Here is a 16,285-nt window from a genome sequence, read left to right as displayed (position 1 = left end):
GTGGTGATGTGTTGGGGGCGGGATTATGTGTAATGTGGTGGGGGGCGGGATTATGTGTGGTGATGGGGGGCGGGATTATGTGTGGTGATGGGGTGGGGGGATGGGGTGGGGGGGCGGGACTGTGTGTGGTGATGGGGGGGGGGGCGGGATTGTGTGTGGTGATGGGGTGGGGGGGCGGGATTGTGTGTGGTGATGGGGTGGGGGGGCGGGATTGTGTGTGGTGATGGGGTGGGGGGGCGGGATTGTGTGTGGTGATGGGGTGGGGGGGCGTTATTGTGTGTGGTGATGGGGTGGGGGGGCGTTATTGTGTGTGGTGATGGGGTGGGGGGGGCGTTATTGTGTGTGGTGATGGGGTGGGGGGCGGGATTGTGTGTGGTGATGGGGTGGGGGGCGGGATTGTGTGTGGTGATGGGGTGGGGGGCGGGATTGTGTGTGGTGATGGGGTGGGGGGCGGGTTTGTGTGTGGTGATGGGGGCGGGATTGTGTGTGGTGATGGGGTGGGGGGCGGGTTTGTGTGTGGTGATAGGGCAGTATTGTGTGTGGTGATGGGGTGGGGGGGCGGTATTGTGTGTGGTGATGGGGTGGGGGGGCGGTATTGTGTGTGGTGATGGGGTGGGGGGGCGGGATTGTGTGTGGTGATGGGGTGGGGGGGCGGGATTGTGTGTGGTGATGGGGTGGGGGGGCGGGATTGTGTGTGGTGATGGGGTGGGGGGGCGGGATTGTGTGTGGTGATGGGGTGGGGGGCGGGATTGTGTGTGGTGATGGGGTGGGGGGGCGGGATTGTGTGTGGTGATGGGGTGGGGGGGCGGGATTGTGTGTGGTGATGGGGTGGGGGGGGTGGGATTGTGTGTGGTGATGGGGTGGGGGGGGTGGGATTGTGTGTGGTGATGGGGTGGGATTGTGTGTGGTGATGTGTTGGGGGAGCGGGATTATGTGGTGATGTGTTGAAGGGGCGGGATTATATGTGGTGATGTGGTGGGGGGCGGGATTGTGTGTGGTGATGTGGTGGGGGCGGGATTTATGGGGGGGCGGGATTTGTGGGGGGGCGGGATTGTGTGTGGTAATGTGGTGGGGGCGGTATTGTGTGTGGTAATGTGGTGGGGCAGAGCTACTGTGCAGGGGGGCGGGATTAGCGAGTAATCACGATGCCTCTTATACATATATAGATATAATATATCTATCTATATATATCTATATCTATCTATGTATCTATCTATTCAAAAAAGAAGGGGGCAGCACTCCATTTTCTTAATAAATGTGCAAGGTTTAATTCAGACCCACATGTCTGTGCAACGTTTCGGCTCCAAATGAGCTTTTCTCAAGCTCATTTGGAGCTGAAACATTGCACAGACATGTGGGTCTGAATTAAACCTTGCACATTTATTAAGAAAATGGAGTGCTGCCCCCTTCTTTTTTGAATTTGTGGACTTTGGATAACCAGTGGACAGGTTGCCTGGAGGCTTTGCACCCAAGGATAAGTAGAGACTTGTGCTGTTCCTTTTTATTGAATATCTATCTATCTATATATACACACATACACACACACACACAGTACTCCCTTTTCTAGACGCACAAGCATCTGCATGTTTCTATTAATTCTCAAAGTCCCATTAAAAGGTAACTACCACTGAGGTTGGTATTAGGGTATGTGTTCACGTTCAGGATTACATCCGGATTAGCTGCGGATTGAACGCTGTGTACAGCTGCTGCGTTCAACCCGCAGAATCCAGATGTTACAGCATAGTGGAGGAGATTTCATGAAAACCCGTTTCCATTATGCGTGCGAACACGCACCCGGCGGCCCTGTGTTTCCGGACATGCGGTGCGTCTTTTTAGAATGCAGCATGACTGTTTACCTTGCGGCCCTATGAATGGGGTGCGGCGATTCCGGATGTGTGCAATGAACACATCCAGAATCACCGCGCATATAGAAAGGGGCGGCGCTTTGGGCAGAGCGAGTTTTCTGCTCCGTCCAAAGCGCTGACAGTCCGGAACATGGAACCTTACCCTTAGTCTATGCCTGATGAAGGGACCTGCGTAGTCTCGAAAGCTTGCAATTTGTTACCTTTTAATGGCTAACTGAAAAGATGGTATCAACCACTGAGGACTCTCAATTCTAAGTATTTTTCTATCCACTGGCTAACACGGTACCAAGACATATAACTTTCCCATACTCTTGAGGGTGTGGCGCTATAACTTTCCTAATTTGGTACAATGTTCTTTTAAGTGCCACTCTTACATTTTCATCTTCCGTTACCCATCAACATAGCAAAAAACGTAAATTACAGGTTGCTTAGGAATTTCAAGGTCAAACACATTCACATAGTTTATAGTTTGGTTCCAAGAATTCCCAAGTGAGTAACGAGTCCCAAAACATATGTATTATAAAAGCATGTCCACCCCCACATCTTGGGCATGAGTCATCTGAGCTCACCCCTATTTTAAACATAAACTTCAGGGTTCTACACTCCTGGGGCAAGAGGTACAATTTTGAAAGCCTCAATATCCTGCTCTCATTTTTCTTTACATTTTCAAGGGGTGTTTGGATACAAATTGTGCTAGGAGAAGTTAAAAAAACCTAGATAGCTCCTGCAACACGATTTTGATTTAAAACCATATGAAATGCTAAGTGATTATGTATTGTGATCTGTGTTATCGTGTGTTTGGACTACGGGTGGCGCAGTTGGAGATACTGAAAAAAAGCACTTATGGGGGTGTCAAAATTAATCTTGCAATTGCTGAAAGCTTTTAAACACTCCATCTTTCTGAAGATGGGCAATGAAGAGGATTAGTAATTGAGCGAATATAGTGTTTGACAAGTGTGACCAACTTTTTACTATTGATGCTGCCTATGCAGCATCAATAGTAAAAAAAATAGAACGTTAAAAATAATTAAAAAAAATTAAAAATCATGATATTCTCACCTTCCGGCGTCCCTCGCAGCGTTCCCACTCCTCGCAATGCTCCGGTCCCAATAATGCATTGCGGCAATGACCTCAGATGACGTAGACCCCTACGTCATCACAGGTCATTTTCGCAATGCATTATTGGGAACGGGAGCATCGCGAGGGGCGGGAACGCTGCGAGGGACGCCGGAAGGTGAGAATATCAAGATTTTTTATTTTAATTCTTTTTTTTTTTTCTTTTTTAACAATTATATGGTTCCCAGGGCCTGGAGGAGAGTCTCCTCTCCTCCACACTGGCTACCAAATGCGCATGATCCACATACTTTCCGCATGGTGGGCATAGCCACATGTGGAAAGTAAGCGGATCAATGCATTCGCATTCCCATGTGTGTGGAATTCGCGTGATTCCGCACAAAGAATAAACATGCTGCGTTTTTTCCCGGAATGCGATTCCGCCGCGGAAAAAAACGCAACATGTGCACAAAAATTGTGGATTGCATTCTAATAATAGGATGTTTAATGTATGCTTTTTTTCGCGGTTTTATTGCGTTTTTATAGGGAAAACTACAAAAAAAAAATTGAAAAATCCTGAACGTGTGCACACAGCCTTAGGCTAGGTTCACATTTCGTTATTGGGTGATCGCTAACGGACAGCGTTGCACGGCGAAAATGTCGCAATTAACACCGTGCAACAGGTCCGTTAGCGCACCCATTGACAGCAATGTTCTTTTTGCCTGAAGCGCATCGCTAGCGCGTGCCTTTTTCGGCTCGCGCTAGCGATGTGCCGTTCTTTTGTAGCGCGCCTCGGACGCTGCTTGCAGCGTCCGCGGCGCGCCCGAGGTCCGTTCCCCGCTCTCGCAGATCGGGGATCTGCGAGAGCGGGGACGTTAACGGGACCCCCAAACGCGACCCCTAAAAAATACATTGCGTTAGCGCAATCCGCTAGCGCTAAACGGATTGCCCAAACGCAATGTGAACCTAGCCTAACACTGGTTCACTGCAGCGCGCAAGCTGATGGGCAGTAGTTGAATAGCTTGTTTGGACAGCCGGACTGCACTTCCATGTGTACACAAGCAGTTTTGATACAATGAAACCCATTGCAATCATACCACATGGATACAGGATACCCTTAGATTCTGGGATTAACCATTTAAGGGTACTGTCACAGAGTGGCACTTTTGTCGCTACGACGGTACGATCCGTGACGTTCCAGCGATATCCATACGATATCGCTGTGTCTGACACGCAGCAGCGATCAGGGACCCTGCTGAGAATCGTACGTTGTAGCAGATCGTTTGGAACTTTCTTTCGTCGCTGGATCTCCCGCTGTCATCGCTGGATCGGTGTGTGTGACACCGATCCAAGGATGCGTTCGCTTGTAACCAGGGTAAACATCGGGTTACTAAGCGCAGGGCCGCGCGATGTTTACCCTGGTTACCATTGTAAAAGTAAAAAAAAAAAAAACATACATACTCACATACCGGTGTCCGTCAGGTCCCTTGCAGTCTGCTTCCCGCTCTGACTGACTGCCGGCCGGAATGTAAGAGCAGAGCACAGCGGTGACGTCACCGCTGTGCTCTGCTTTCACTTTACGGCGGCACTCAGTCAGAGCGGGAAGCAGACTGCAAGGGACCTGACGGACACCGGTATGTGAGTATGTACTGTTTGTTTTTTTTTTACTTTTACGATGGTAACCAGGGTAAACATCGGGTTACTAAGCGCGGCCCTGCGCTTAGTAACCCGATGTTTACCCTGGTTACCCGGGGCCTTCGACATCGTTGGTCGCTGGAGAGCGGTCTGTGTGACAGCTCTCCAGCGACCACATAACGACTTTCCAACGATCACGGCCAGGTCGTATCGCTGGTCGTGATCATTGGAAAGTTGCAGAGTGTGACAGTATCCTAACTCATTAAGAGGCTTGGCTTGTGCCACAAATAGCATATATCCAATGGATAGATAAGTATTTGCTTGCTAGGGGGTCCACAGATGCTTCTCCACAATGAGGAAGAAATTAAATGGAGAAGTGATCGATGTCTATAAAGATGACAAAAACGGTCGGCTGCGTCTGTCTTCACTAACCCCACAGACACTACATGGATTGGTTGGGTACAGAACATGGCTTCTAGTGACTGGTATGGATGGCAGTAGGGATCCCCAGAAATTAGGCATCAATCACATATCTCGATTTCTGCAATCCCAAATACCGTATTATTCCGACCATAAGACGCACTTTCTTCCCTCCAAATTTGGGAGGAAAGTGTGGGTGCGTCTTATGGTAGGGATGTAGCATGTGGGGAGGGGGGCAGCAGCGAGTGGGATCGCACCGTTATCCTACTTCAGGAGGCAGAAAAATGTCCCTGCTGCCCGGAATCAGCGCTGGGGAAACCATGTGGTCCCGATGATTAAGTGCAGTGAATATTCATTAGCTGCTTCCCCGCCCACCTATCAGCTGAGCGGTGAGCCAAGCAGCAAATAAATACTGCACTTAAGCAGGGACACACATGGTTTCCTCAGCGCTGGATTCCTGCAGCAGCTGGGGAGATCTGTGTGTCCGAGGGAGGAGGAGGCAGCAGCAGCAGGGGCCAGGGGAGAGGAGATCGCTGCATACCTGCCTGGGCTGGACGCTGAGTGCTGTGCACAAGGAGGACCTGTGTGATGTCAGGAGTGGGTGGGCTGGAGCATCACATGGCAGTTCAGAGCCCTCCCTCTTCTTGATATCATCACAGGTCCTTCAGACTCCCCACTAGAATTTGCAGGCTTCCTCTTATAACCTGTGCTGTGGAAAGGCAACAAGAGGGAGGGCTCTGTGTGCAGTCATGGGATGCTTTTACCTCACCACAGTGGCTGGCTGGCTGCCACAATTAAGAGGTTAGTCTTTACAAAACACAATAAAGCACGCTGCCACTCCTTTAGTGAACTATAACTCCCAGCATGTCATAGGATCTGCAGGACATGCTGGGAGTTATAGTTCTGCCATGGGATTTTAAAGCAGCACTTCAGTGTTATTTTGCAGTGCTGGAGTGGTGCTTTCAATATAAGCCCTGTGCCCCCATTCTTATACTCACCCTCCAGCATCCTCATATAGTACTTCACAGACACCACACTGGTCCCACAGCTTCCAACATAATAACATACTATTATATATATAATAACACCACATATAATAGTATGTTATTTATGTTATTAAATATTTTACCAAATTTTTTGCTTCAAATATTTTTTTCTTTATTTTCCACCTCTAAAACCTGGGTGCGCCTTATAGTCCGGTGCGTCTTATAGTCCGAAAAATACGGTAAGCACTGAATTATCAGGCAGCGAGTGCCGCCATCCTTCAGGTAGCGAGTGCCGCCATCCCTCAGGTAGCGAGTGCCGCCATCCCTCAGGTAGCGAGTGCCGCCATTCCTCAGGTAGCGAGTGCCGCCATCCCTCAGGTAGCGAGTGCCGCCATCCCTCAGGTAGCGAGTGCCGCCATCCCTCAGGTAGCGAGTGCCGCCATCCCTCAGGTAGCGAGTGCCACCATCCCATTCACCTCTTCTGGGACTATTGCATGACTGTTCATAGCAGCAATGGATTGCACAAATTTGGCATCTTTATGGATGTCACAGCTGACCCAGTGTTTGCATGCAGTCACCAATGAACATGATTTTTCCATATCAAAACACTACAAGACCGACACAAACACATTATCTGCATGGAAATAATAAAAGATAGTTACCTCTGGTATTTATAGCCATATCTGCAATTTTCTGAAAAGCATCCAAAAATGATCCCGTTACAATGGTCGTTGTTCTGAAATATACAGGGGAAAAAAACGGCAGTTAGTAGGTGCGAGGAATTATAGAGAAGACCTAAGTACTGGACCAAGGAAGCAAAAGCAGGCCGAGACAAAACTTTCAGGCAAGGAAATGGACATTGCTTAATTTTCCAGAGAGACAACAGAAAAATCTGACTGGCTCTGATCCACCAAGCTAAAACGACAGATCTTATGCTACACACATAGAAGTGCAATCTACAATGGTATGGAAAGGCAGATTTACCATTCAGGAGTCTAGCACTGAAAGGCCACATCTCCTATAGGAGCCGCCGTGGCTATCATTAGCCAGCGAGATACGAACACGAAGTATAGTGGAGGTCAGATTACACCAGCAGGGAACCACAAGACCCAGCAATTCCCAATATAGCAGGGTCATTAGGACTAGCACCACACAATCACCATATCAATGGGTTTTTGCTTGTCTTATAGACAATGTGTGTGAAATAACGGCAATGATCGGCACTGAGCAAATATGGCCCTCAGTCATATCCACAGTTTCCAAGAAACCTCAAAACATATATATATATATATATATATATATATATATATATATATATATATATATATATATATATATATATATATATATATATATATATATATATATATATATATATATATATATATATATATATATATATATATGGGCTCTTTCACCTCTCCTGACATTTTAGTAAAGAGTCACATTCCTCTCAAAACAGTCATTCTGGAACCTCATATTTCATAATCATGAATTGTGGCGTTTTCCTAAAATGCTCACAGGAAATGTAACTGACAAATGGGTGGTGCCAGCCTCATCAATTAGTGAGAACAGTGTGTAAAGTTTGTTTTGAGCCCCTCATGAGAAGATACAGTACAAATTGTGCCTGTTGTAGGGATACAGCAAAGGAAGCGTGCTTGACAGTGATATGGCCGTTGCCCAGGTTGACACCCTGTAATACCAGTTCTCCCATGGACGGGTCGTCTAATGGTTAGACTGAGACCTGGAGAGGCGTACAAGGCACAGTGTCTTGCACCCACTGTGAAATTTGGAGGAGGATCGGAGATGATCTGGGGATGCTTCAGCAAGGCTGGAATTGGGCAGGTTAAGCTTTGAGAAAAACGTATGAATCAAGCCGCATACAAGGTTATCCTGGAAAAACCGTTAATTCCTTCTGCTCAGGCAATGTTCTCCAACTCTGAGGACTGGTTTTTCCAGCAGGACAATGCGCCATGCCACACAGCGAGGTCAAACAAGGTGAGGATGAAGAACCACATAATCAAATCCCTGTCATGGCCAGCCCAATCTCCAGACCTGAACCTCATTGAAAACCTCTTGAATGTAATCAAGAGGAACATGGATATTCACAAGCCATCAAATAAGCATGCCAAGACTCATGAAAGCTGTGATTAAAAATCATGGTTATTCCACCAAATATTGATTTCTGGACTCTTCCTGAGTTAAAACATTAGTATTGTTGTTTCTACATGATTATAAACTTTTTTTTTTTTTTGCATTATTTGAGGTCTGAAAGCACTGGGTTTTTTCTTTTTTAATTTTGACCATTTCTCATTTTCAGAAAAAAAATACATTTATTGCTTGGAACTTCGGAGACATGTAAGTAGTTTATAGAATAAAAGCGCAATTTACTCAAAAATATACCCATAAAGAGAAAAAACAGACAAACTGAACATTTTGCAGTGGTCTCTTAATTTTTGCAAGATCAGAAAAAAAACTTGGCACTCAAGAAGAATATTGGTGTAAAGAAGATCCTTTAATGTGCATCCACAAAGATATAAGTTTGAATGTTTTTGGTCCACATCTGGACCTTCATCAGAACAATTTTACTGGTATATTAGGTAAAGCGTGTATGGGTTCAGTGTACGTTCCAACTGGATTATTCAACTGGCCCGGATGCAATGGGAGATCCTGTGGATGTCAGCACACATGGAATGCGGCGGAAGTTGCTCAGAGAGACACCTTCTTTTTCATAAATTTTTGCAAGAGCTATAAAATATTATATATATATATATATATATATATATATATATATACATATACATATATACACACACACACACACACACACACAGTATATATACACATACATGCACACAAACTGTATATCTACTATATAATTGTCTAAGTGTCACCTCCGTCTTTCTGTCTGTCTTGGAAATCCCAAGTCGACGGGCACAGTCCAGCGGCAAAATGGCCGCTCCCTACTCCCCTGCCGTCAGTGGCCGCTCCACACTCCCCTGCAGTCAGTGCTCACACAGGGTTAATGGCAGCGTTAACGGACCGCGTTATGCTACGGTGTAACGCACTCCGTTAACGCTGCTATTAACCCTGTGTGACCAACTTTTTACTATTGATGCTGCCTATGCAGCATCAATAGTAAAAAGATCTAATGTTAAAAATAATTAAAAAAATAAAAAATCATTATATTCTCACCTTCCGTCGCCTTTCCCGCTCCTCGCGATGCTCCAGTGACCGGTCCATGCATTGCGGTCTCGCGAGACCGCTACGTCATCATCTCGCAAGACCGCAATGCACTCTTGGGACCGGAGGGTCGCGAGGAGCATCGGTAAACGCCTGGGCTGGATCCAGGGGGCCGACGGAAGGTGAGTATATAACTATTTTTTATTTTAATTCTTTTTTTAACAGGGATATGGTGCCCACATTGCTATATACTACGTGGGTTGTGCTACATACTACATCTCTGTGCTATATACTACGTGGCTGGGCAATATACTACATCGCTGTGCTCTATACTACGTGGCTTGTGTTATATACCACATTATACTACGTGGCTGGGCAATATACTATGTGGCTGTGCTATATACTACGTGGCTGTGCTATATACTATGTGGCTGTGCTATTTACTACATGGGCTTTGCTATTTACTACGTGGGCTGTGTTATATACTACATGGGCTGTGCTATATACTACGTGGCTGTGCTATATACTACGTGGCTGTGCTATATACTACGTGGCTGTGCTATATACTATGTGGGCTGTACGCTACTTGGCTGTGCTATATTTCTCCGCTATATCAGTGCATCATGAATCGTGGTATGTGTTAAAGAGGGGGGTCCACAGACTCTTTCGCCCGGGGCCCTCAAAAACCTGGAGCCGGCCCTGGCTTCGCTGAATTGGTCACGACTGGCCATGAACGATCAGCGACAGGTGAAGTCCGCCTGCGAATTGGCGCGGAATTTGAACTACGCTTCGCTAATTGGTCGCGGCCGGCCGAATCCTGTGTATAAATTGCATTATTCTGAAATCTTCATAAATAAACTACATACATAATCTAGAATACCCGATGCGTTAGAATCGGGCCACCATCTAGTGTATATATATATATATATATATATATATATATATATATATATATATATATATATATATATATATATATATATATATATATATATATATATATATATATATATATATATATATATATATATACATACACACACACACATATACAAACACACACATATATGTCATTTACACTTAAACTGGACAACACAAGAAGTGTCACCCCAAATAAAGCCATGACGTCCACACTCTGAAATGTCTGAATTGGGAGACAAGTACAAGACCCCAGTGCTACAGAAAATATGTTCCATCAGCACGAATATATTTCACAGGGAAGGCTCCTGACCAAGAAATGTATCTGGTCTTTTTCTGGGTCAAAGATTGTAAGTGCTGAAGACAGGATATGTCACATGGATATGTTGTGTCAGTGATTTGGTTTTTAAATAAGAGGGAAGATTTGTCACAACACTGTATTACCATGACATCTACAAAAATCAGAAATAAACAAAAAAGTCATTTATTGAATAAATATCACCAAGCACAAAAGAAAAGAAAAAAAATACACTCATGGCTGGCTATTCTCTTATTTTGTAGGTGGGGGAGGTGTACATACATGATGGACTTTATTTGACAGTAAAATATTTAATAATGTTTCTGAAACACAAACATTTCTACTTTTTTCATATCACATTTTACAGCCATATTACCATAGATTATATTCAAATCAACCCTTAAAGTCCATACTTATCAAAAGTTGTATTTTACATTTGGCTGTAATGGTGGCCTTATATACATTACAGCCGTCAGCCATCCTGTGTATGGCTATAAGGCTATATCAAGTGGCCCTAATCAGTGTCCGGGCCCCATAAACAGATGACAGTTGGCTGAAACCGGGAAAGCTGACTATATAATCCAACTATCTGATGTGTATGGCAGTTTCCATATTTTCCCCCCAAAAATGATGTTGGGTAAAAGAAGAAGAGATGAGCTGCTGTCAGGGACGTTTGGCAGAAGCGTTCACACATGCATATGGAAGGACAGCCCCAAAACTATGACAGTTCTCTGTTAAACCATTAAGTTTGAAAATAATTGACCAAAGTTTGTATAAGATTTGGACAATGTCGTCTTTTTTTTTTTTTTTTTCCTTTTACTACCATGGTCCCACAAAAGTAAGATGATCACAGAATGTCCCCAGCGATCAGATGTGATCTGTGGAGGTAGGGAGGACCTTCAACGTATTATATACCGTACATTGTTGTCATTTCAAGAATGTGCCAGGTTTTCTATCACTGTCATGGAGTGACTGAGGAAATTTTAGTGCACAGGTATAGGTGACTTATTCTATACCAGGTCTTGCACACATTGTCAGGTGATCAAATTATCAGAGATCAGTTCTAGCACCCAATGAAATTGCATGCCTGTGAGACTTCTGTTACATAACAGATTACTCTAGTAGCATGCATAAGCTACTTTGGGCAGAAGTTATCATGTTCTATACGTCTATTCTCCATGCAGCTCTGTAGACGGGTGCTGGGGGTCACAGCGCATCCTCTTGCTGTCCAGCTCCACCCTTCTTTTACGTTAATGTTTATTTTAGTAGTGCAAAGTCTGTGGTGATAGGAAATGGGTTCCCATGACAATGTCTGGTGTTTATCCCATCGCCAGATCATCAAACAGCACGTATACAATAGCGGCTTTAAAGAGTGATCCTCCCCAGTACATGCACCATGCTTACTCCTCCGGCACAACACCGAGATAGAGAAAATGACACCTTCATCTCTCCTACCTGTGCACCAAGGAACACCACACAGTTTACAGATTTACAAAAAGCATGTATTAAGAAACGGTCAGCGGGCATGATTTTCCAATGTACATCAATAAGCTTGGAATAGATCAAAGTAACTTTACAAAGCTTCATACATAATTCAGCAGAAAGAGATAAAATAACTTTCATTTTATTCATTTAAATCCCTGCTCATTATAGTCTCAGCAGTCCAGCGGGTGGTCTCAACCAATATAATATAATCAATGTGCGTGCAGATGTGTGTCAGACTCTAATTAAAGAGTAGGAGCAAAGATTTAAAGAATTTTATACAAGTTATTCTGATCCCCACAAATCTATATATATGCTCTGCTTCTTGTAATCTATTACCCTGCACTCCACTCACAGATCGGACTGCATGTCCACAATGACGGGTTCTCCAATAACCAACCACTAAAGTGAAAACACCAGACAGCTGTATGTAATTTTTAGGCTTGAGAAAGGCCCATTATGGCCGAAACGTTGCCTGCTTTGTCTTTCGGTTATACTTTTAATTGACATGGAATACAGAACAAGTTTTTTTGGGGGGGGTTTCAACCAAGAACCTGCTGTTTTGGTGCCTCGGCTTTCCTGAACTTCTAGACTACAAATATTTATTCACCAGTAAATAGATGTGAAGTTGATCCCGCCTAAGTATATCAACTATTATACAAAGATACAAAGATGGGGGGGCTGGAGTTGTGCCCCTAATTATTAACGTTTAGCTATATATGTATGTATGTGTAGGGATGTGATGCAATAGTAATGTTCATCTTATATAAAAAGTGTTATGGTTATATACAGCATATAAGAAATGTAAAGTGTTAATGTGCAATGTGAGTAGTGTATAGTGCAGAGTAAGCATAGGATTAGCTTGGATATAGCAAAAGTATGCTGTGATTAAGCAACAGCATAGGATATAGGATAAGAATAGGATTAGTCTACAGGATAGAAAATAGTTAATGATCAAACTAGCCCAGAGGGTGGGAACTAATGTTGACAAAAAGGGGGCACTTCCCAATAGTGTGTGGTTAGGGAAGTGCTGTGTCAAGTTCAGCTGCAGTGGGCTGCTAGGGACAGCATGGGCCAATCGTTTAAGGCAGTGGGAGGCCATAAAGACATCCCTGATTAACATTCCGGTAAAGTCTGGCACCTAGGGCTTGGGCCAGGTACCAAGGAGCAGGCGTGAAATTCTGACATCTTGAGATAGGTGGACGTGGAATTACATGGGGGGGGGGGCAGGTGGTCGGTCCCTGGTGCGCTGCTGAAGTGGACAGGAAATCTCTGAGTCAGCGGGCTTAGGTGTAGGACGATCTAAAATAGGTACTAGATCTATTTGTATGGACAAACTCTTTAAGGGTAAGTTCACACTAGGCTTTTTTCAGCTTTTTGTAATGTTTTTATGCAAATTTTCAGCTGCGTTTTACAGTACCAGCTATGCCTATGAGATTGCAGAAATCTCATGCACACACCTTGTCTTTTTTGTCAACAGTGTCTTGTACTTTGCATAGTTTCTTGCACAATAGAGCAACTTCTTTCATGCTTTTTTCAGCGTTTTTTCATCCATTCGCATGAATGGGCGGTCAAAAAACGCTGATCATCAGCAGCAAAAATCCAGGTATCAGATTTTGCTGTGCCAAAACCCGATTATGTAAAATAGGGCTTTTTTTGCACTAAACTTTATTAGCATGCACAGGAGACAAATCTAGCATGCCAAAAACACAGCAAAAAAAAAAAAAAAAAAAAGCACAAAAAAAAGCAGCAGCAGGGACCCAAGAGTCTTCATCCGGGGGACTGGCTCCCCAATCTGAACAGCCAATCACAGCATTTATCAGTGTTTCAGGCAGATTAACCAGCCTCCAATCGGTGCTGTAAGAGCACCGATCATAGGCTGGTGTATAGCAACGCTTGGATCACCAGTGCCAGCTTTTATTGATGCGATCAATGATGACAAAAAGAATGAAGTGAAAAATCATTTAGTTGATAGAAATAGATTAGGGACAGTAAAAATATACCGTATTAATCGTCTACTACGGTATTTTTTACTGAACTGAGTGTCAAAGTGGAAAAAGAATCACATCTGTGAGTCCGTAGTGCAGCCGAACACTGATCACTGACATATATCAGTGATCAACCTATGTTTGTTTTTTTGTCTATGAAATAAGAAAAAAAATTAGATTAGTTGATAGGATTAGATTAGGAACAGTAAAAACATACTGTAGTAACCGTCTACCACAATATTTTTTACTGAACCGAGTTAGTGTTAGTGTCAGCACAGAAAAAGAATCACATCTGTGCATCTGTTGGACAACCATCGAGCGCTGATCAAGGACTCGCATCAGTGATCAACCTACGGTTGTACTTTTTTTTTTTTCTTCTAAATGAAAAAAAAAAAGGTTTACACCAAACACTCACACACCTGAATAAAATTTGGTACACACCGCGTATGTGAAGAATGTTGTTCTGCTCGTCCCAAACCCAGTATTCAGTGGAGGAGGCATGCTGTCCTTGACTTGGACAGAGACTGTGAGGGAGAGGATGCCACCTTCCTTGATTCTTCATCCTCCTCTTCCTCTAGTGATACTGGACCGCCACGCATACACTCCAGGGCAGAAACTGAACCAACGCCCACTGACCCTGTAAGGACCTTACACCCCTCCAAGTTTATGATTCCTGATTTTGTGGCACAATCAAATTTGACACTACCGGCTTCACAGAAATAGACTTTTTCAAAGTCTTGTTCTCTGAGGATTTTGTAAACTTCATGGTGGCTCAGACAAATTTGTAAGCCCAGCAATTTTGGTCACAAAACCGCTCTCCCTCATTTTCTAACTGGACTCCTGTAGACGCAGTAGAAATGATGACGTTTTGGGGCCTGGTTCTTCACATGTAGTGAAAAAGCCAAAGCTTCGGCAATATTTGAGTGTTGACATCTTGTATAACACTCCACTGTTCCGAATAGCCATGACTCGTAAACGCTTTGAGACCATCCACAAATTCTTGCATTACAGTGAAAATGAACCGTATCCTCCCCGAGATGACCCCGGCTTTTCAGAGTATGTGTTAGTAACAGGCAGCGCTTTGCATGCAGCACATGTCCGCTGCATCCAAAGTGCTGCCAGCTTTTGAACACAGATGATTCCGCATGTGTTCAATGAACCATTCGGAATCACCACGTCCAATGCATTATATGGGTGATGAAGGAGAAGTGGCATTTCCAGCACGTCCATCCAGTTTAAATAAATAAAATTTATTTTTAATTTGAACTTTTTTTTATGGGTGACATTAATCTTGCGAAGACTCGCGTCTCCGGAAGATAAATTGACATGCTGCGGTCTCCGCAGGTAAGCTGCAGGCATTGGTGCATGCATAGTGGGCATGGGATTTCTTGAAATCCCATCCATTATGCTGTAACATCTGGACGATGCAGATGTATGCAGCATCTAACCTGCAGCGTGCGGGAAGCAGACGGCGAGGGACCTGACGGACACGGAATGTGAGTATGTACGGTTTGTTTTTTTACATTTACGATGGTAACCAGGGTAAACATCGGGTTACTAAGCGCGGCCCTGCGCTTAGTAACCCGATGTTTACCCTGGTTACCCGGGGACTTCGGCATCATTGGTCGCTGGAGAGCTGTCTGTGTGACAGCTCCCCAGCGACCACACAACGACTTACCAACGATCATGGCCAGGTCGTATCGCTGGTCGTGATCGTTGGTAAATCGTTTAGTGTAACGGTACCCTAACTCTGCGTTCAAAAAGTAAAACAGTGGCTTTGCTCCACATATAGGGTATGGGTATGTTCAGGAGAAATTGCACTACGAATTTTGAGATCCATTTTTACCTGTTACCCTTGTTAAAGTAAAAAAAAAAATGTGGGTCTAAAGTAAACTTTTAGTGAAAAAAAGTTAAAATTCTAAATCTTCCATATTGCTTCAGTTCCTGTGAAGGACTTTAAGGATTAATAACATCTTGAATGTGGCTTTGAGCAACTTGAAGGGTGCAGTTTTTTTTAGAACGGTGTCACTTTTAGGTGTTTTCTGTCATATAGAAGCTTTAACGTCACTTCAAATGTGATGTGGTCCAAATTTTTGCCAAATCTCCATTTTTTTCACAATTTAGCGCAAGTCATATCGAAGAAATCTTACCACTTTCATGAAGTACAATATGTCATGAAAAAAACTCAGAATCATTGGGCTCCTTTGAAGCGCTCCACAGTTATTACCTCAAAGTGACAGTGGTTAGAATTGTAGAATTTGGCCTGGTCATGGCCTGGGATTAAAGGAAATCTTGTAGAATAATGTAGATGTCTACAATGTCTTAATGCCGTTCCTAGAACTTTAAGAAAATGAACACGGATATCTATAATAAGAGAATGCCTTCTTTCTTGAAACATCGATTACCGTAAATCACCAGGCCAACTCGACAAGTCTACATTGTAATGTAAAAATAGAT

The 16,285-nt window shown here is 44.0% G+C and overlaps 1 protein-coding gene across 2 annotated transcripts in view; it reads right to left on the bottom strand.

The window, feature by feature from the left end:
* The window catches only part of LOC143765443 (protein MTSS 1-like), a 159,593-nt gene that overhangs the window by 76,050 nt on the left and 67,258 nt on the right, over positions 1–16,285 (bottom strand). For both annotated transcript variants that reach the window (XM_077252111.1, XM_077252110.1), the window contains exon 3: positions 6,622–6,695. In XM_077252111.1, the coding sequence (XP_077108226.1) occupies positions 6,622–6,695 (74 nt within the window). The remainder of the gene's footprint in view (positions 1–6,621; positions 6,696–16,285) is intronic.

This window comes from Ranitomeya variabilis, chromosome 4 (genome assembly GCF_051348905.1).
Source record: "Ranitomeya variabilis isolate aRanVar5 chromosome 4, aRanVar5.hap1, whole genome shotgun sequence".
Lineage (NCBI taxonomy): Eukaryota > Metazoa > Chordata > Amphibia > Anura > Dendrobatidae > Ranitomeya > Ranitomeya variabilis.
Note: the sequence above shows the minus strand (reverse complement) of the source record. Positions and strands in the feature narration are given on the sequence as shown.